Raw genomic sequence first — 20,593 nt, forward strand, 5'->3', positions numbered from 1 at the left:
CTTCTGTTTAGTCACAAAGCTTATCCTGAGGGCTCTCATGAGAGGCCTGACATTTACAGTCAAATTGAATCTCAAGTTTAAGTATCTCTGAAGCTACTTTTTAAAAAGTTAAAACTTCAACTATGGCTGTAACCCATTTGCTATAATTTAGCAATTGTCTCAGAAAGGAAATCGTCATGATTGTCTTGAAGTATTGTTCTGGTGGGAGTGTTTACTCTATTTGATAGAATCTTATTAAACTGTAAAACAGAGAGAAATGCTACTTAGGAGTGACCTTTGCAAGAACGATGCTTTAAGAGATGTTAACCAGTGTACACACTGACTTTAAAAATGATGTCAGTTCTCCACAGAACGCTCCTAATCCTGGCACTTACCACTTGAAAACTTTTATTGAAGAATCTCTATTAAATCCAGTGATAGCAACATACAGTTTTAAAAATGAAGGAAGGAAAAAAACCACCTCTTCTGCAAAGAAACGATCTGGTATTAAATGACCTTCCCCAGTACATGCCTCCTGACTTCTTGGACTTGTTAAAGTAGCAAGTGGCCACCTACTCGTTTAAAGACAAACCACGGTCAAACCCCAGCACGCTGGTTTACAGAGATCAGGTAAAACACTACTAGCAGCTGGCTTTGTATGGGAAAGCTACCAAGAGGCCCTGAGGAAAATATTCTCTATACTCAGAGTGTGTCTTCCCCAGGAGAAACTGAAAACCTGTAGAATGCCTTATTTCGTCCAGAAATCAAACAAAGGGCTGTCTCATTTGCAAATATATCCAGCAAGGTGTATCCCTGTGAGACCTCTTCAACCTAAAGTGAGTGCATGGGGAAATTTTTTTTCCCTCGCTGGGAACTGTTGGCAGGATTCCCCTGACTTGGGGTCTTATCTGTGATGGGGCCATGCTTCTGGTCTCTTCAAGCAGTTGATATGGTGTGCCCTCTTCTTTTTTTTTTTTTTTTTTTGCGGTACGCGGGCCTCTCACTGTTGTGGCCTCTCCCGTTGCGGAGCACAGGCTCCGGATGCGCAGGCTCAGCGGCCATGGCTCACGGGCCCAGCTGCTCCGCAGCATGTGGGATCTTCCCAGACCGGGGCACGAACCCGCGTCCCCTGCATCGGCAGGCGGACTCTCAACCACTGCGCCACCAGGGAAGCCCTGCCCTCTTCTTTTAAAGAGAAAACTTTGCCTTTCAGTCAGTAATCCTCTTATTAGAGCGTGAGTATAACTATACACCATAGGGAAGCTTTTGCAAAATTTCCTGTAGAAATGAGCACCCTGGTACCAGGAGGGTCAGGGTGTACTCTCAGCTCCACCAGTTCATGCATCACATTGAGAATACAGAGAACTGCTTGCTTATAGCCCTGGGCTAGGCTCTTCTGAGGGAAGATGTTCCTGACTTGGAAATATTTAAATAACAACACAAGAGCCCATAGATCGAGTACTGAGATAAATAGTGTAAGAGGAAATGCCAGGGGGTGGGATTGAAAGTCTGGAAGGCTCCCTGGATTGAGTAGGACTCAAGCTGGACCTTGGATAACATATGACATTCGTGTGGCTCTTAACGGTTTGCTGTGAGCTTCCACATATATTCTCCTAGTAGTTCGTCACAGGCATTCTGAGATAGGCAAAACGGATGTTAATCCCCATTTTGCACATGAGAAAACTGAGGTGAACAGAGATGAAGTAACTGGTTCTGAGGCACATAGCTAATAAAGAGGGGAGGCAGTACTTTTAACGGAGGGCTTCTGAGCCCCAGTTTGGTGCTTTTTCCAGTCTACCTTGCGCCTCTGGCCTTGAATGAGGGGCAGGGTTTCAGGGGGTGGAATCCGAGGGAGCTGTTTCACCGGAGGGGCAGAGCAGTGTCTGGGGCCTGCCCAAGGGCCAGAGCTGGGACTTGGACTTTGTTATTTGGGACTTTGGGCCTTAATATCTCCCATCTATAAAGGAGCTAATAATAGTATCAGTCTTCACCACCTTATCAGAATAATATAGTGATAACCTGAGAAGATGCATTGCCACAGGAGGTTGAATTAAATGGAAAGGGTGTGGTTAGTAGGGTGGACAAGGAACCTTCAGCAGGATGAGCACCTGTCGTATCCAACCGTGAACCCTTCCTGCAGCTTTGCAAATTATAGCTTTGAAACAGGACAGGATGATAAACGTTCACGGGATAAATCTTATCCCGTTTGGTTCAGTGGCTGAATACAAACACTAAATTAGACTTTTATGACTTGGTATCAGGTAAACAGGCAACGTGTGAAATCGTTCTGGCCACCTCCAATACAAAATCATTCTGCGTTAGCCTCCCTCGCCATTTACTTCTCTTCTGCTTCCTCTCTTCTGGCTTTTAGAGGTTTCAAAGGGTAGGCCCAGGCCCACTGCTGAAAGGAGAAAACATAGATGATTGGTATTAGGCAAAATTTAAAGCTTTAAAAGACCAAAAGAGTGTGGCTTACCCAGAGGGATGGATAAAAACCTTCTGAAAACATACTTTTCCTGTTTCTTTCCTTTCTTTCTCCTCTCTCTCCCTACCTCCCACAAAGGCTTGAGCTCCAGAAACTGGAAGAATTAAATGTTTTCCTAATTTTCTGTTTCAAAGGCATATAATAATATATTCACGGGAGGAGAGCTATTCAGATGTAACCCTGTTTAGTGACCAATAAAATTCATAATTCTGGTAAAGCAACTATACTCCAATAAAAATTAATTTAAAAAATAAAGAGGGCTTCCCTGGTGGCGCAGTGGTTGGGAGTCCACCTGCCGATGCAGGGGACACAGGTTCGTGCCCCGGTCCAGGAGGATCCCACATGCCGCAGAGCAGCTGGGCCCGTGAGCCATGGCCTCTGGGCCTACGCCTCCGGAGCCTCTGCTCCGCGACGGGAGAGGCCACAGCAGTGAGAGGCCCGAGTACCACAAAAAAAAAAAAAAAAAGAAATCCCTGCCTACTCTAAGGCTGTACACATATTCTCCTATGCTTTCTTCTAGAAACTTTATAGTTCTATCTTTTGCATCTAGGCATATGATCCTGCTTGCATTAAAGTGTTTGTATGAAGTGAAGTAGGAGAAAAAAATTCATAATTCTGTTTTTTTAATAGCAGAACTCAGTAAAATAATAATTGGAATTCGAGGTAGATACAGTATACATTATTGTTATTTATTAAGATAGAACAGCATTCTCAAGCATCATAATTTTTAATAAAATATTCACATTATATCTTGTTAGTGCTGTTCTTCATTTGTAAGAAAGTTTTTACTATTTTTAACACCTTTATTCTGAAGCATGTAACTGAAGAGGAGAATCTATATCAAAGAATCATATGTGCATAGATATATTTATATTCACATTTAAATGTGTATGTGTGTATACTCATCTATATCTGGCTCTTTCCAAAGACTATTTGATATAGACCTACAACTTTTACAGTAATTTTTTTCTTATTAGAGAAATAATGTTTTTATTTTAGAATATATGAGCAGAAGTGGGACTTTTCTCTCCATTATATAATTTTATGACCTGCTTTTTCCCAGTGTTGCAGTCATCCCAGTAACCCCTGTGTTACTCCACCTTATTTCTGGATGATTTTAGCTCCCTTTGCACCCTGTCACTCTTTTCCACTACTCCTGTCATAATTTCAGTACACTCGTAGATGATGATTTTCCAACAATCTGGCTTCTCAGTTTCTTGAACTCTCCTGCACTTCAGCCCTCACTCCTTAAATTTTTTTCAACACCAATCATTTCAACCCTCCTTAATTTCAGTTGCATGCATCCCACTCTGATCACTCTCCCCTGATCTTCTGCCTTACCCACTCTAATATCCCAACCTCAACAATTTTTCTGTTCCCACCCAGTCTACAATCCATTGATCTCACTGTTGCCCGAAAAATGAGTTTGCCTCCTGGTGGGTGTCGAACCAAAAGATACAACTAAGCCAAAGAGCGGGAGGAGGAAGGATTTATTACTTGCAGCAAGTTAGGAGAAAACAGGTATCTTTCCCAAAGCAGTGTCTCCCCAACAGCAAAATTGGGGAAGTCTAAAGCTAAAGGTACATGCATATTCATGATGGGGCTTGAGCAGAGGAGAATTCAGCGTAGGATCAGGGCAAAGGTCGACAGAGTCCAAGCTTTAGTTGATTGAAGTCAGGAGGGGCAGCATCATCCTATCCTCCACCTGGGTGGAGGCCTTAGTTCCTGCAGAACTCAAAGACGCATATCAAATTGTTATGTATATCCCTTGAGGAGGAACTGGGACTCTGTTTTATTGCTGACCTATTGTTCCTTGACTACTTTTTCTTTGTTCCTGCATTTCCTCACTTCCCGTAAGATCATTAATTACCGAGGCCAGGCTTAGATCACAAAATGGCTTAGGCCAAAAATGGCTTCTCTTATGTCAGGAAAGCCATGCCTCATTTTCTTTCTCTGCGGACTCCCTACCCTATCTGATTATACTACCACCTTTCATTGCCTCTCAACTTTCAGTGCTTTCCTTCCTTTCAAAGCTTAAGTTAATCATTAGAGAGTTACTCCCTGCATATGCCCTCAATTCCCTGGCCCCTGATGGCTCATCTCACTTGTTTGGCAAAGCCACAACCTTAGTCAAATCTCTCTTCGAGGGCTTCCCTGGTGGCGCAGTGGTTGAGAGTCTGCCTGCCGATGCAGGGGACACGGGTTCGTGCCCCGGTCTGGGAAGATCCCACATGCCGCGGAGCGGCTAGGCCCGTGAGCCATGGCTGCTGAGCCTGTGCGTCTGGAGCCTGTGCTCTGCAACGGGAGAGGCCACAACAGTGAGAGGCCCACGTACTGCAAAAAAAAAAAAAAAAAAAAATCTCTCTTCGAACTTTGAACCTGCATCTGTGTAGCCAGATGACTAGTCTCATTTTAAATTCTTCACCTCCTGTGGGCCCAGAATGGACTTCCCTAGTCTGTTTACTCTCCCATTCTCCTGGGTAGCTTTCTCTCACATCTCCCCTCTTTCCAAACCCCTGACACCTCCTCCTCAAACCTCATTCTTGTTTTCCTCTTCTCAGCCTTTTGACCGGTTCAGCCCCTCTTCCCTGCCCTCTTCCTGTTGGAATGCCAGGCACACAACACCTCTTCCCCATCTACACTCACTCCCCGCTGATCTGATTCAGTCTCAAGGCTTTGAACACCAGTTATTTGTTTATGAATTTCTGAATGTATATCTCCTGCCCAACCTTATCTGTTGAACTCCAGACTTGTATATCCAACTGCCTTTTTGACTTCTCCATTTTATGTCGAATTTAGGGTTTCTCACCCTTGGCACTATTGACTCTTGGGTCAGGATAATTCTCTGTGGTAGGGGGCGGTTCTGTGCTTTGTAGGATGTTTAGCAGCATTTCAGGATAATTAGATGCCAATTAGCAATCCCCCCCTCCCAGTTGTAACAACTGAAACTGTCTCCAGACATTGTCCAAATTTCCCCTGAGGAAGGGGGGAACCAAAAACCAAAAAAACATTCCTGATTGAGAACCTCTGTGTTCAGGCTTTGTGATAGTCGGTGTGATCTCTGAGTGGCTGTTTTCAGGACCAACAGGTTGATGGTGGATAGGCCTCATTTGTGACCTCATCTCTTGTGTCTTCCCTCACTCTCATCCTGCCCCACTGGCCTCATCCTGGCTGCTTCTTGAATTTGCTACTCCCACTCTGACCTCAGAGTCCTTGCACTGGATCTTCCTTCATATGCTCTTATCCCAGATATCTGCATGGCTTATCCCCTCTCCTTCAAGTCTTTGTTCAAGTGTCACCTTCTCAATGAGCCTCATTTAAATTGGCCACCTGACACTCCTGACCCTCCTACCCTGCTCTTTCATTGTTTCCATAGCACCTAGAGCCCTCAGTATACTATATAATTTATTTGCACTTTGCATTTATTATTTGTTGTCTGCCTCCTTCCGTGAGAGTGAAGCTTCATGAGGACATGAATACTTACCTGCTTTGTTCACTGCTACATCTTTGCCTCTAGAACAGTGTCTGATGGTTAATATTTGTTGAATACATGAATGAATTAATGATTGCTTACATTTCTGAAATCTGCCTCGGCCTTACTCATTTTGGTTCCTTGGATGTGTGATTATCTTTGACTGTGTGTTGCTCGTTCCCACTGAAAGGTTGTTTTCATGAATTCCCTAAGATGAAAGCCTTTTTCCTTCAGAGAAGGTTTACTTTTGCTTCTGCTAATACTTAGGGGAGCTACCAGTTTGGTGCCACTTGAAATACACTGCTTATATATTCTTGAATCACTCTAGTGATGGGCATTTGGACTGAATCCATGAAAGGAACCAGCCCACGGTTACAGTCTCTCAAGGATGTGTTTCTTCCCCCTTTCCTAATTCTCCTTAGCACCAAGACAACTCTTTTTGCAGTCCCTAGCATTGGGGTGAGGTGGTAGGTTTGCTTTCAGGAAGTCCCCTTTTAGGGCCTCCAATTCCTGTTGGTAGGACTTCCATTAAATCAGCAACATTGATGGTCCAGGCTTTGGCCTCTGGATCCTTCTAGGGCTCTGAAGTTCACTCAAACCCAGCTCTGTTCCTCTGCTGAGTTTAGTCTGGACCAGCATACATCCTCTGAGCAAAACTGGGCCATTTGCCTGTCTGGTTTCTTGCTATCTCTTGGTTTGTGGGGTTTATATTCCTTATTGTCATCAATTTCATATCTTTTTAAAAGCTCTGTCTATTTTTAATATTTCAACTCTCATTTCTAGTAGTTGTCTGCAGTGGGAAGTTTCATCATCCAAATAACCTAGCCTGCCATTAGCAGAAAGCAGAACTCTTTTTTTCCCTTGGAAGTATATTGTGAATCTTTTTCACACCATCATGTATTCTCTACATCATTTTATTTTATTTTATTTTATTTTATGTTGGGGGTAGGAGTTTATTAATTAATTTATTTATTTTTGCTGTGTTGCATCTTGTTTCCGTGCGAGGGCTTTCTCCAATTGTGGCAAGCAGGGGCCACTCTTCATCGCAGTGCGCGGGCCTCTCACTATCGCGGCCCCCCCTGCTGCGGAGCTCAGGCTCCAGATGCGCAGGCTCAGTAGTTGTGGCTCATGGGCCCAGCCGCTCCGCGGCACGTGGGATCCTCCCAGACCAGGGCTCAAACCAGCGTCCCCTGCATTAGCAGGCAGATTCTCAACCACTGTGCCACCAGGGAAGCCCCTCTACATCATTTTAAATAGCTGCATAGTATTCTACTGTAAGGACATAACCTAATACTAATACTGCATATTCAGTCATTTCCTGCTTTTAGTCAGAGAGTGGAGTTGTTGAGGAAAGGGCATGTAGATGTCTAAGTCTTTTGAGATGCATTGCCAAAATGCCCCACAGAAAAATTGTGCCCCAGTGCCACTCCATCTTGCAGAGTATAAGTCCAGGACCATTTAAAATGCACTGTTTATGTTTTCAACTGGAAACCTGGATCCAGTGATTTAAATGGGAAAGTTTAAAGCCTAAGCTTGAAATCAACATGGTAGGGGAGTTTCAGAGCAACCCAAAGTCAAATAAGTCTGTGCCAGAGTTTCCCTACAATGAACGGGGCGAGGAGAAGATGGTGACTCTGCCCCAGTCTGTAGGCAATGAGTCAGTACTGGCCAAGGTCAGCCAATGCAGAAGAGTAGAGTGCCATCAGGTAGTGAAGCTGCAAGGGACTTTCAAGAAACACTGACCACTAACTGCATGGCTTCAACACTCTTGCTTCAAAGGGTAAAAATGAGTCATGCTCTCTCATAATGCAATTGAAATGGACATTCTGGTTTAAAAATGAGCAAAGGCACCAACAAAAACTATTAGAACTAATAAATGAATTTGGTGAAGTTGCAGGGTACAAGATTAATATACAGAAATCTGTTGCTTTTCTATACTCTAATAATGAACTGTCAGAAAGAGAAAGCAAGAAGACAATCTCAGTTAAAATCACAGCAAAAAGAATAAAATACCTAGGAATAAACTTAACCAAGGAGGTGAAAGACCTATACTCTGAAAACTATAAAATACTGATGAAGGAAATTGAAAGTGATACAAAGAGATGGAAAGATATTTCACGTTCATGGCTTGGAAGAGTTAGTATGGTTAAAACATCCATACTTCTCAAAGAAATCTACAGATTTAATGTAATCCCTATGAAAATACCCATGACATTTTTCATATAACTAGAACAAATAATCCTAAAATTTATATGGAACCATAGAAGACCCTGAATAGCCAAAGCAATCTTGAGATAAAAGAACAAAGCCGGAATCATGACTCTCCCTGACTTCAGGCTATACTACAAAGCTATAGTGATCAAAACAGCATGGTGCTGGCACAAAAACAGACACATAGATTAATGGAACAGAATAGAGAGCTCAGAAGCAAACCCACGCACTTATGGTCAGTTAAGCTATGACAAAGGAGGCAAGAATATACAATGGGGAAAAAAAGACTGTCTCGTCAGTAAGTGCTGCTGGGAAAACTGGGCAGCTACATGTGAAAGAATGAAATTAGAACATTTTCCCACATCATATACAAAAATAAGCTCAATGGATTAAAGACCTAAATGTAAGACCAGAAACCATAAAACTTCTAGAACAAAACATAGGCAGAACACTCTCTGACATAAATTGCTGCAATATTTTTTTGGATATGTCTCCTCAGGCAAAGGAAACTAAAGCAAAAATAAACAAATGGGACCTAATTAAATTTAAAAGCTTTTGCACAGCAAAGGAAACCATCAACAAAATGAAAAGACAGCCTACTAAATGGGAGAAAATATTTGCAAATGATATGACCAATAAGGAAGTTGTTAATATACAAAATAGATAAACAGTTCACACAACTCAATATAAAAACAAAACAAAACCCAAAACCAAGACAATTAAAAATGGTAGAAGACTTGAATAGACATTTTTCCAAAGAAGACATACAGATGGCCAGCAGACACATGAAAAGATGCTCAACATTGCTAATGATCAGAGAAATGCAAATAAAAATGAAAAAATGATACGAGCTAGCAACTCACAAAGAGATATACCAGTTGCTAAAAAACATAAAGTGATGCTTGGCTTCCACTAATTATTAAATAATTACAAAAGAACAAAAGCAGGTAGACACAATTTTTTGCCTGTCAGATGATCAACAATTTAAGTTGGATGATACCCATTATATTGGCAAAGGGAGTACAGAAAGAGATATTCTGTATGCATAAAAATTGTTGCGGGTATTTTGGAGGGTGGTTTGATGATTCTTGTTCATATTTTAAATGCACATAGGGACCATTCCACTGTCAGGAATTTACCCTAAAAATGGTCTTTTAAAAATATATTAATTTTATTTATTTAATTTCTTTATTTTTTTGGCTGCATCAGGTCTTAGTTGCAGCATGCGGGATCTTTCGTTGCTGCGTGTGGGCTTCTCTAGTTGTGGTGTGCGGTCTTCTCTCTAGTTGTGGCATGGTTTTTTTTTTTTTCTCTCTCTAGTTGTGGCGCACCAGCTCCAGGCACACCTGGGCTCTATAGTTTGTGGCACACAGGCTCTCTTGTTGAGGCACGCGAGCTCAGTAGTTCCTACAAATAGTCTTATGAAAGTACAGTGAGATATTTATATAAAATACTGCAGCATTGTTCATAAATTTATCTAACTAGAGGGCTAGTTATATAATGCTACATCCATATAATGCTGTGCTACCATTAAAAATAATGAGGTATGTCTATCTGTGTTGATATGGAAGCACCTCCAAGATATATTACTAAATGAAAAAACTCAAGGAACAGACCAATATTTATAGCATAATCCCATTTGTAAAAATAAAAACAAATATATATACGATGTTAAATGCATACTTGTTTTCTTGGGTGATACTTAAGCAATCATTAACAGTGGTTTCCATTTAGGAAGCAGAGGTTAGGTAGGGAGCAAAGAGACTTAACTTACCTTTAATTTTTTTTCTTTCTATAGATTTGACTTGTTTTCAGTGTGCAAGTAATAGTCTTTTCATTCATGTTCATTTGTAGAAATCAAAAATTTTTCCAACTAATATTTTTGCTCTTATTTCTTTTTATTTTCCATTTTAAAACTTATTCACTTCCTAGGCTAGAGACATTTCAATGAAAAGCACAATTAAACAAAATTTAAAATTGCCTCAAACTTCTGTCTAGGTTAGCTTTAGCATTGTCTTAGAAGATGAAACTTATGTGAAAAGAAACAAATGTGGTGATTCTGCCCACACCCCCCCACTACCTCCCAATATCTGTTTTAGGTCAAAAGGAGGTAGGCAGGATGGAATGGCACCTCTATTAACTCAGAGAATGAATCCAAGGATCCATTTCAATGCATTCAAAAGACATCCTTGAACAGCTGATTGGGAGATGATGGTTGAGAAAATCTAACCGGTTCATTGGTTTTTGTTAGCTGTGTTCATAGCTGTGATCAAATATCTCTGAAGACATGTTTATTTGCAAAGTGCTTCATAGTAAAATAATGGCTGAAGGAATGAATTTTCAACAGGATGGTTTTTCATTGAGCAAGGTGTCAACAGAGAGAAATTTTGTGTCTAGGAGGGGGCTGGCAGGTAATACTTCAGGGAATCGAAGACTTAAGTGTTAGAATAATGAAGAGCAAAGCATTGATAAGATGGAACAGTTCATCATGCAATTAAATGAAAAAAAAATGGTGCTCAAAGTTGGCTCATTTAGCAGGTATTATTTGAGGATGAACTCTCATAGAGCAACTGCAAGGCAGAGCAGTGATTGTCACAAGTAAATTTGTGAAGAGAATGGTAAGTGAAAGTGAATCTGATACAGAAGACATCTCAGGGACTGGGACTCACATAGTTTCTGGAGCTGATGAAAATTACAGGGTGCTGGTAAGAACAACATCATTGGTACCATTAGACAGGCATCTTTTTGAGAAAGTCCAATGCTGTCTATTTCTCAGACCATAAAGATGTTTGGGTGGTGAGTCACTGATACTTCCATGTGAAGCAAGAGACCATTTCTCAGAGAAGAAGACACACTGGATGAAATTTCCACCAGTAGTACCTAAAAATATTGTACCTGACAGTCTTTTGGCTGCATTCATCTTACGAGTATCCTGATAGGATTTCTAATGGACTGAAAAATCCACTGTAGAAGAGACTATCTCTCTGCCCGTTGTGAAACATTGCAAACTACCTGGGTGGCTCCACTGTCCTTGGGTCTGTGGATATTAGCCCTGAGGTAAGGGAAATAAGGGAGTGTCAGGAACTGGTAAGCACAGAGAGTGGGATGTGTGAAGGAAGGGAGGGAGGGAAGGAAAGAGAATGAGAAGCCAGGGGAAGACTGACCGGACCTCCAGAACTTCCTGTGTTCAAGGAGCTGGCAAGGAGGAGTTATACTACTGAATCCTGGGAAGAATCCTTCCCAAAATGGAAGAATTCTACGGTGTTTCTCCTTCTTAGAATCCCTCTCTTGCCTCCCTCAAGGAAGTCTTACCTTCCTTAAAACCCCACTCAAATCTCACTGTCTTTACCATCTTTAGATCCCCCAGTTGGATTTATTTATTTAATTATACCCCCCAGCTTTACTGAGGTGTAACTGACAAATAAAATTGAATATATTTAAGGTGTACAACATGATTTGTTATATATATATATATATATATATATATATATATATATACACACACACACATATTGTGAAATGATTACCACAATCAAGTTAATTAGCACATCCATCACCTCACATGGTTGCCATTTTGTGTGTGTGTGTGATAAGAGCACATAAGAATGGGGACTTCCCTGGCAGTCCAGTGTTTAAGACCACACTTCTACTGTGCGGGTTCGATCCCTGGTTGCAAACTAACATCCCACATGCCATGGGACACAGCCAAATAATTAAAAGAAAAACAAAAAAACAAAACCACAAAGCACATAAGATCTTCTCTCTTAGCAATTTTCAAGTATACAATACAGTATTATTAACTATAGTCACCATGCTGTACATTCTATCTCCAGAACTTATTCATCTTATAATAAAGTTTGTACCTTTTGACCAACATCTCCCCATTTCCCCCACCTGCCAATCTGGGAACCACCATTTTACTCTCTGTTTCTATGAGTACAACCTTTTTAGATTGCACATATAACTGTTACAAAATGGTATTTGTCTTTCTCTGGCTTATTCAACTTGGCATAATGTTCTCCGGGTTCATCCATGTTGTTGCAAATGGTAGGCTTTCCTTCTTTTTTATGGCTGAACAACATTCCAATATAGTTTATGCATTAAGGGAATATATATCACATTTTCATTATCTATTCATCCATGGATGGGTGCCTAGGTTATTTCCATAGCTCGGTTATTGTGAATAATGCTGCAGTGAACATGGGACTGCAGGTATCTCTTCCAAATATTGATTTTGTTTCCTTCAGATATATACCCAGAAGTGGGATTGCTAGATCATATGGTAGTTCTGTTTTTATTTTTTGAGGAACCTCCATACTGTTTTCCATAATGGCTATACAATTTTATATTCCCACCAAAGTGCACAAGGGTTCCCTTTTCTCCACATCCTCACCAACACTAGTTATTTCTTGTGTTTTTGATAATAGCCATTCTAACTGGTGTGAGGTGATATCTCATTGTGGTTTTGATTTTCATTTCCCTGATGATTAGTGATGTTGAGCACCTTTCCATGTACTTGTTGGTCATTTGTATGTCTTCTATGGAAAAATGTCTACTCAAGTCTTTTGCCCATTTTTAAATTTGATTCCTTGTCTTTTTGCTATTGAGTTGTATGAGTTCCTTATATATTTTGGATATTAACACCTTATCAGATATATGGTTTGCAAATATTTTCTCCCATTCCTTAGGTTGCCTTTGCATTTTATTGATTGTTTCCTTGGCTATACTTTGATGTAGTCCTACTTGTTTATTTTTGCTTTTGTTGCCTGTACTTTTGGTGTCATATCTAAAAAAATCATTGCTGAGACCAATGTCCAGGAGATTTTTCTATATGTTTTCTTTTAGGTGTTTTATCATTTCATATGTTATGTTTAAGTATTCAATCATTTTGAGTTAGTAGTTGTGCATAAGATAGGGTTTAGTTTTGTTCTTTTGCATGTGGATATCCAGTCTCCCCAATACCATTTATTGAAGGGACTATCCTTTCCCTATTGTGTATTCTTGGTGCCCTTGTCAAAGATTAGTTGACTGTTTCTGTGTGGATTTATTTCTGGGCTCTCTATTTTGTTCCTTTAGTCTATGTGTCTGTTTTTATTCTGGTATCATACTGTTTTGATTGCTGTAGCTCTGCAATATAGTTTGAAATCAGGAAGTGTGATCCCTCCAGCTTTGTTCTTCTTTCTCAAGATTGCTTTGACTATCTGGGGCCGTTTGTGGTTCCATACTGAATTTAGGATTGTTTCTTCTATATCTTTGAAAAAATGCTGCTGAGATTTTGATAGGGATTGCACTGAATCTGTAGATTGCTTTGGATAATATGGATATTTTACCAATATTAATTCTTCTAATCCATAAACATGGGATATCTTTCCATTTATTTGTGTCTTCTTCAGTTTCTTTCATCAGTGTCTTATAGTTTTCAGTGTACGGATCTTCCATCTCCTTAGTTAAATTTATTCCTAAGTATTTTATGTTTTGATGCTATTGTAAATGAGATTGTTTTCTTAATTTCTTTTTCAGATACTTCATTGTTAGTGTATAGGAACTCAACTGATTTTTTTTCAACTGATTTTTGTATGTTGTTTCTGTATCCTGCAACTTTACTGAATTTCCTTATTAGTTCAAACAGTTTTTTGGTGGAGTCTTTAGAGTTTTTTATATATAAGATTATGTCATCTGCAAACAGGGACAGTTTTACTTCTTCCTTTCCAATTTGGTTACCTTATTTCTTTTTCTTGCCTAATTACTCTGGCTAGGACTTCCAGTACTATGTTGAATAGGAATGGAGACACAGGCACCCTTGTCCTGTTCCTGACCTTAGAGGAAAAGCTTTTAGCTTTTCACCATTGAGTATGTGATGTTAGCTGTTGGTCACCCAGTTGGGTTAATCTCTCCCTATCCCCAACATCTTCAATCTTTCTTTTAGTGTTGATTATAGTGTTTTATATTAGCATTGTTTATGTATTATGAGAACACTCCTGTATTCCCCACCATACCTAGCACAGTTCTTTACCAACAGAGCAGGCTCACTAATTGGTGATCAATTGGATTTGTTGAATCTAGTACATTTAAAATATGATTAATTGTACAGCATTTTTCTCCATACCACTGTAGGCATACTGTCATAATATTCATCATGAAAAGTGAATATCTGTTGAGTGTTTTGAAGCTCTACCTTTGAAAGTGTACCTTTTCCGCTCTCAAAATAGAAAATAAATTATATAATGTTGTATGGTAATAAAATAAAGGATTATGAATGATAGATAATAAAGTGAGTTTGAGACCTGTATTAATCTCTTATTGATGTCCTTGTCCATTCTGTGTAGTCTGTTCAGCTTTCACCAGGACAATACGAGCTACTTCCTGCACAAGTTCCCAAGCATGCTTCCAGGTAATTATATACTTATTAAATTGCTTTTACTAATTTCACTGATGCCTTTCTATTTACATACTTAACCACCAACACTAATGACTTTTTTTTTTTTTGGCTGCGTTGGGTCTTTGTTGCTGTGCATGGGCTTCTCATTGCTGTGGCTTCTCTTGTGGAGCTCGGGCTCTAGGCGCATGGGCTCAGTAGTTGTGGTGTGTGGGCTCTAGGGCACACGGGCTTCAATAGTTGTGGTGCTCAGGCTTAGTTGCTCCACGGCATGTGTGATATTCCAGGAACAGGGATCTAACCTGTGTCCCCTGCACTGGCAGATGGATTCTTAACCACTGTACCACCAGGGAAGTCCCAACACTAACGACTTTTAAACCTCATTTATGCCCATCATATTAGATTAGCATTTTTAAAAAATATTTATTATTTATTTATTTGGTTGCGCTGGGTCTTAGTTGCGGCTCGCTGGCTCCTCAGTTGCAGCACATGGGCTCCTTAGTTGCGGCAGGTGGGCTCCTTAGTTGTGACTGGTGGGCTCCTTAGTTGTAACACGTGTGCTCCTTGTTGTGGTATGCGAACTCTTAGTTGTGGCATGCATGTGGGATCTAGTTCCCTGACCAGGGATCGAACCTGGGCCCCCTTCACTGGGAGCACAGAGCCCTATCTACTGCACCACCAGGGAAGTCCCCAGATTAGCATTTTAAAATATTTAATGAGAGACAGGGAATATGTTAAAGATCCTCACATTAAAAAAAAATAGATTTAGAAGATCATATCTATTTTTGTTTTTTTAATATAGGAGCTTTGTATTTCGTTCTACAGTTCAAAGGTTTCCAACAGGCTGCTTCACTCCTGTAAGTACATTGGTAGACAATTAACTCATAATGAATTTGATGTTTAAAATATACGATGATTCCTTTTTGATATATCAAGATTAACATTTCACTCATCGTAGTAGAAAAGCAATGAATGATTAATGTAGTTGATTTAAGATATACTGAAGAGCTTCCCTGGTGGTGCAGTGGTTAAGAATCCGCCTGCCAATGCAGGGGACACGGGTTCAAGCCCTGGTCCAGGAAGATCCCACATGCTGTGGAACAACTAAGCCCGTGAGCCACAACTATCGAAGCCCATGCACCTAGAGCCCTTGCTCCGCAACAAGAGAAGCCACTAAAATGAGAAGCCTGCGTGCAGCAATGAAGACCTAACACAGCCAAAAATAAATAAATTTTTTAAAAAATATATACTTAAAATATATCTAAAGATACACTGGTTATTTCAATGTAAGTAACCCATTTGTGTCAAGTTATAGAAGAAAAGTAAAGGTTCCTTTACTTTCTTTAGGTCTTGACTCATATGACCTTCTCATTGAGGTCATCTCTAGTCACCTGTTCAGAATTTCCTGTCCCTCTTTCTTGGTTTATTTTTCTCCATAGCACTCATCACTGCCTGATACATTACATTTAAAAATTTATGTATCCTGTTTTTATCTGTCTCCCCCACCAGAATGTAAGCTTCATGAAGGTGGGGATTTTTGTCTGTTTTTGTCTTGTATACCTAGTGCTTAGGAAAATGGCTGACACATAGTGTTTGTTGAATTAATTAATTATTTAAATCATCAAAGATATTCAATATATCACTGTATGAACAGCAAGAAAGAAAAGTAGTCCTAGTTTCTTTCCTTAAAAAAGGTGAAAGTGCTTTCCTGTTTCTAAAAATTTTCAAATACATGTACATGTATTTGATAAAAATGAACTCTTTTAGATAAGTAACTAATCAGTAGGATGCCAAAATATAAAAAAAGAAAGAATGAGAAAATATGAAGTTATTTTGGGGTGTTTTGATGGACTATGATTATTTATTTGTAACTAGAAACTTGAGGGGGAAAAGATACAGCGAGCATATGAAAGAGGAGTTGAGACAACTGAACAGAGCTCAAAAACAGACTCTAGAATATGTAAAATTTTTATATTTGATAAAGATGGTATGACAAATCAGTAGGGAAAGGAAGAGCTATTTTGTGCTAGACAATTGATTAATTAACTTGTAAATATTAGACTCTTCATACCACATATTATAATAAATTCTATATTGATTAAAGAATTAAGTACTTTTGAGACTATAAAACCAGGGTAAAATATGTTAGCATATATCTAATTTTAGGATAAGGCTGACTTTCTGAGATAACAGCAGTGGATGAATTGCAAAGGAAAAGAAGTCTTAGATTTGATTACATAGCATTCTGAATTTTTTGTACATCAGGGAACAAACTGTAAACAAAGTTAATAGGCAAATGTGAATTAGGAAAAGTATTTTCAACATACATGGCAGATAAATGGTTAATGGCCTTATCTGAAATTCTCTTGATGAGTTATAGGAAAAACACCAATAGAAAAGTAAAACGGATGAAGGCAGTGAATAGACAATTCATAAAATAAGAAATTCAGATATCCAATAAAGGTGAAAAAATTTTTATTTCACTAATACTTAAGTGTGAGAAACTAAAAAGCTAATTGAAAACCTTCTGTATGTGGGTGGTGTGGTGGGCTAAATAATAGACCACAAAGATGTGCCCAAGTCCTATTGCCCAGAACCTATAAATGTTACCAGATGGCAAAAACTTTGCAGATGTGAGTATGTTAGGGATCTTGAGATGGAAAAATTATCCTGGATTATCCAGTGGGCCCTAAATGCAATCACAAATGTCCTTATAAAATGGAGGCAGAGGGAAATTTAAGAAAGGAGGAGAAAGCAATGTGACCAGGGAGGTGGAGATTTGAGTGATGTGGCCAAAAACCAAGGAAGGTGGCACCACCAGAAGATGGAAGAGGCAGGGAATGGATTCTAACAGTCTCCAGAGGGACCACAGGCCTCCCGACACCTTGATTTCAGCTCAGTGAAATTGATTTGGGACTTCTGGCTTCTAGGACTATGGGAGAGTAAAATTATGTTGTTTTAAGCCACCAAATTTCTGGTAATTTGTTATAGCAGCCACAGGAAACTAATACAGGTGGGGATTATTTCCAGGTGGATTTCACAGTAGACTGATAAGATGAGGACTGGCTTTTCCTCTCTGTAGCTCATAAATGTTTGTATCTGTTAGGCTTTCTCTTTTGAACTTGTCAGTTGCTTCAGAATGACTCCTCAGCCTCCTGCCTAGGCTATAAGCTGGTTGCCAGTGTTCTGGTTACTGAGTGGGGGAACGGGCTGTGCTGGGATGGTGGTGTTTCACCATTCGTTGTGCAGAAGTTCTCTCTCTCTTTTTTAATTGAAGTATAGTTGATTTACAATATTTTGTTAGTTTCAGGTATACAGCAAAGTGATTCTGTTTTATATATATATTTTTTCAGATTATTTTCAGTTACAGGCTATTACAAGATATTGCATATAGTCCCTGTGCTATACAGTAAGTCCTTGTTGCTTATCTGTTTTGTGGGTTGTAGTTTATATCTATTAATCCCATACTCCTACTTTATCCGCCCCTCCACCTTTGGTAACCATAAGTTTGTTTTCTATGTCTATTCCTGTTTTGTATATAGATTCCCTTGCATTATTTTTTAGATTCTACATGTGAGTGATATCGTATGGTATTTGTCTTTCTCTTTCTGACTTCACTTAGTATAATAATCTCTAGGTCCATCCATGTTGCTGCACATGGCAATATTTCATTCTTTTTTATGGCTGAGTAATATTCCATTGTATATATACATACCACATCTACTTTGTCCACTCATCTGTTGATGGGCATTTGAGTTGTCTCCATGTTTGCCTGTTGTAAATAGTGCTTCTATGAAAATTGGGGTGCATGTATCTTTTCAAATTAGAGTTTTCATGTTTTCCAGGTATGTGCTCAGGGATGAGGTTGCTGGATGGTATGGTAACTCTATTTTTAGTTTTTTAAGGGACCTCCATACTGTTCTCCATAGTGGCTGTGCCAATTTACATTCCTACCAACGGTGTAGGAGGATTCCCTTTTCTCCACATCCTCTCCAGCATTTATTATTTGTAGACTTTTTGATCATGGTCATTCCGACCAGTGTGAGATGATACCTCATTGTAGTTTTGATTTGCAGTGATGCTGAACATCTTTTCATGTGCCTGTTGGCCATCTGTATGTCTAGAAGTTCTCTTAATTCCTGTTTTCAGTAAAAGCCCCTGTCCTAACAGTGCCTGGGGCTCCTGGGTCCAGATCTCTGGCTCAGTCTCCCTGGAAATGAAAACCTCCATTTCCTACAGGGATGAGGGAAGGGTAGCTACCTGACTGCTGGGAGTAGGTAGGTAGGGACCTGGGGAAAAGACACTCAGTCAATCTTCCTGCTTTCAGCCTTACCCTCGCCTCCACCTCACAGGTGTCTAAAGCCTGAAATTTCTGAGCTTTTCTTGGATTCTGTGGAGCATATCAGCCCGCTTCTCATCAGCAGGCCCTCTCCACACACTGGGCTTTAGCATTCTCCACCCTGCTACCTCAGGGACCATTCCTCCACACCGTTTCACATCTTCCCCAAACACATGATCTCTGTTGGCTGTTGTCTCTTCGCTTGGTTCTGTGTGTGTGTGTACAGTTGTGTGTGTACAGGTGTATATGTCTGAGGGGAGATAGTTGTGCCTTTTTTATTTGATTGGGGAGGAATGGAGATAAATGCATGTGTTCAGGTCGATTTGGCAGCAAGCAGTCAAGACATCAGTTTTTTTTTCTCCCCCACTGGCTGATACTGTACTTCCTTTGAAATGCATGTTTTAAATGAATGCCATGAGTTAATAATGATTTATTTACTATTAGTAAACAGACTCAGTTAAAATTAATTTGGTTTTAGTCCAGGTTAGGCATCCTGAAGGATAAGCAGCCTGGTATGTGAAGTAGCACAAAGCAGTTGATTCTGACACTTTTGCCTTTGTTCTCATCGCTTTATGGAGGAGGAGTTTTTCGGATATCCTTATTCTGCCGTTTTCATTGATGTCACCTCATTCATCCCATTTTATAAATAAAAGTGATTCACAATTTGGAACATCCTGTCCTTCAACAAAGTGAAAAGAATACTTTCATGGAAAATGTTCCAAGACAAAGAAATAGCTCAGGGCTGTGATTCATTTCTGTCTTAAACACACACTCCCAGAGCAGACTTTCGGGTTTGTTAGATCCACAGACTTGTAAACTGCACAGAGCAAATGGCTTTGATCCCAACGGTGGGAGATAGTGGCACGCAGTGTGAGTGTGGTGAAGAAATGATGCTTGCTAGGAGAACATCATCCCAGACCTTCCGGAGATAAATGCATTAATCCTTAGGCCTTTATCTGGAAAATGATTTGATCACTTTTATCATTCAGTTTCCTTGTTCTAGATATTAACGTCATAGTCATAGAACTGCCAAGGACTCTTAGAACGAGAAGAAACTTACCTACTCTGTTGGGGTCAGTTTTGATGATGGTGGTGACCATCGTTCATTGGTTTTCTGGTGCCAGGCACAGTGCTCAGTGACTGACATACCCCATATCATTTCATCCTCACTGCAATGTGGGGAGGGTGCTATTTATCATCTCTCTTTGATAGGTTAGGAAATGGAAGTCAGTGGCCCAAGGTAGAGCCAGGACTTAGACTCAGTCTTTGGTGACTCAGAACCTGAGCAGCCCCATGAGTGAGCTTGACCAAGTGACTTGCTTAATGTCTTTAGATGTGTAGAGCTGATCTGGGGTCAAATCCAAGTGGCAGACATTGTACCGTCTCTGGGGTCACAACTCCCCACTGATGACTGAGGCTTATTCATGGGGCCGGGTTGGCCTGCTTGACCCCGTTTGCAGTGGGATGGGTTCTCTCTCCTGCGAGACCCACATGCCAGCCCGCCTACTGGGCCTTGATCATTGAACATCCTTACGATGGAGGGCTGCAGCTTAGGCTCCCGCTGAGAGTCTTGCTACACTGGCTTTTCTTTTCTTTTTTTAACTTTTTACTTTAATAAATTTATTTATTTATTTATTTAATTTTTTGGCTGCGTTGGGTCTCCGTTGCTGGGCACGGGCTTTCTCTAGTTGCAGGGAGCGGGGGCTACTCTTTGTTGCGGTGCGCAGGCTT

At 40.1% G+C, this 20,593-nt stretch overlaps 1 protein-coding gene across 1 annotated transcript in view; it reads left to right on the forward strand.

Moving 5' to 3' along the window:
- The window catches only part of STPG4 (sperm-tail PG-rich repeat containing 4), a gene marked incomplete at both ends in the record, with an annotated part of 38,525 nt that overhangs the window by 2,702 nt on the left and 15,230 nt on the right, over positions 1 to 20,593 (forward strand). Inside the window, 5 exon segments of the mRNA XM_081253889.1 lie at positions 351 to 449; positions 451 to 537; positions 541 to 609; positions 14,474 to 14,538; positions 15,326 to 15,380. Coding sequence (XP_081110015.1) covers positions 351 to 449; positions 451 to 537; positions 541 to 609; positions 14,474 to 14,538; positions 15,326 to 15,380 — 375 coding nt within the window.

This window comes from Mesoplodon bidens, assembly GCF_964165515.1.
Source record: "Mesoplodon bidens genome assembly, chromosome: 14".
NCBI lineage: Eukaryota > Metazoa > Chordata > Mammalia > Artiodactyla > Ziphiidae > Mesoplodon > Mesoplodon bidens.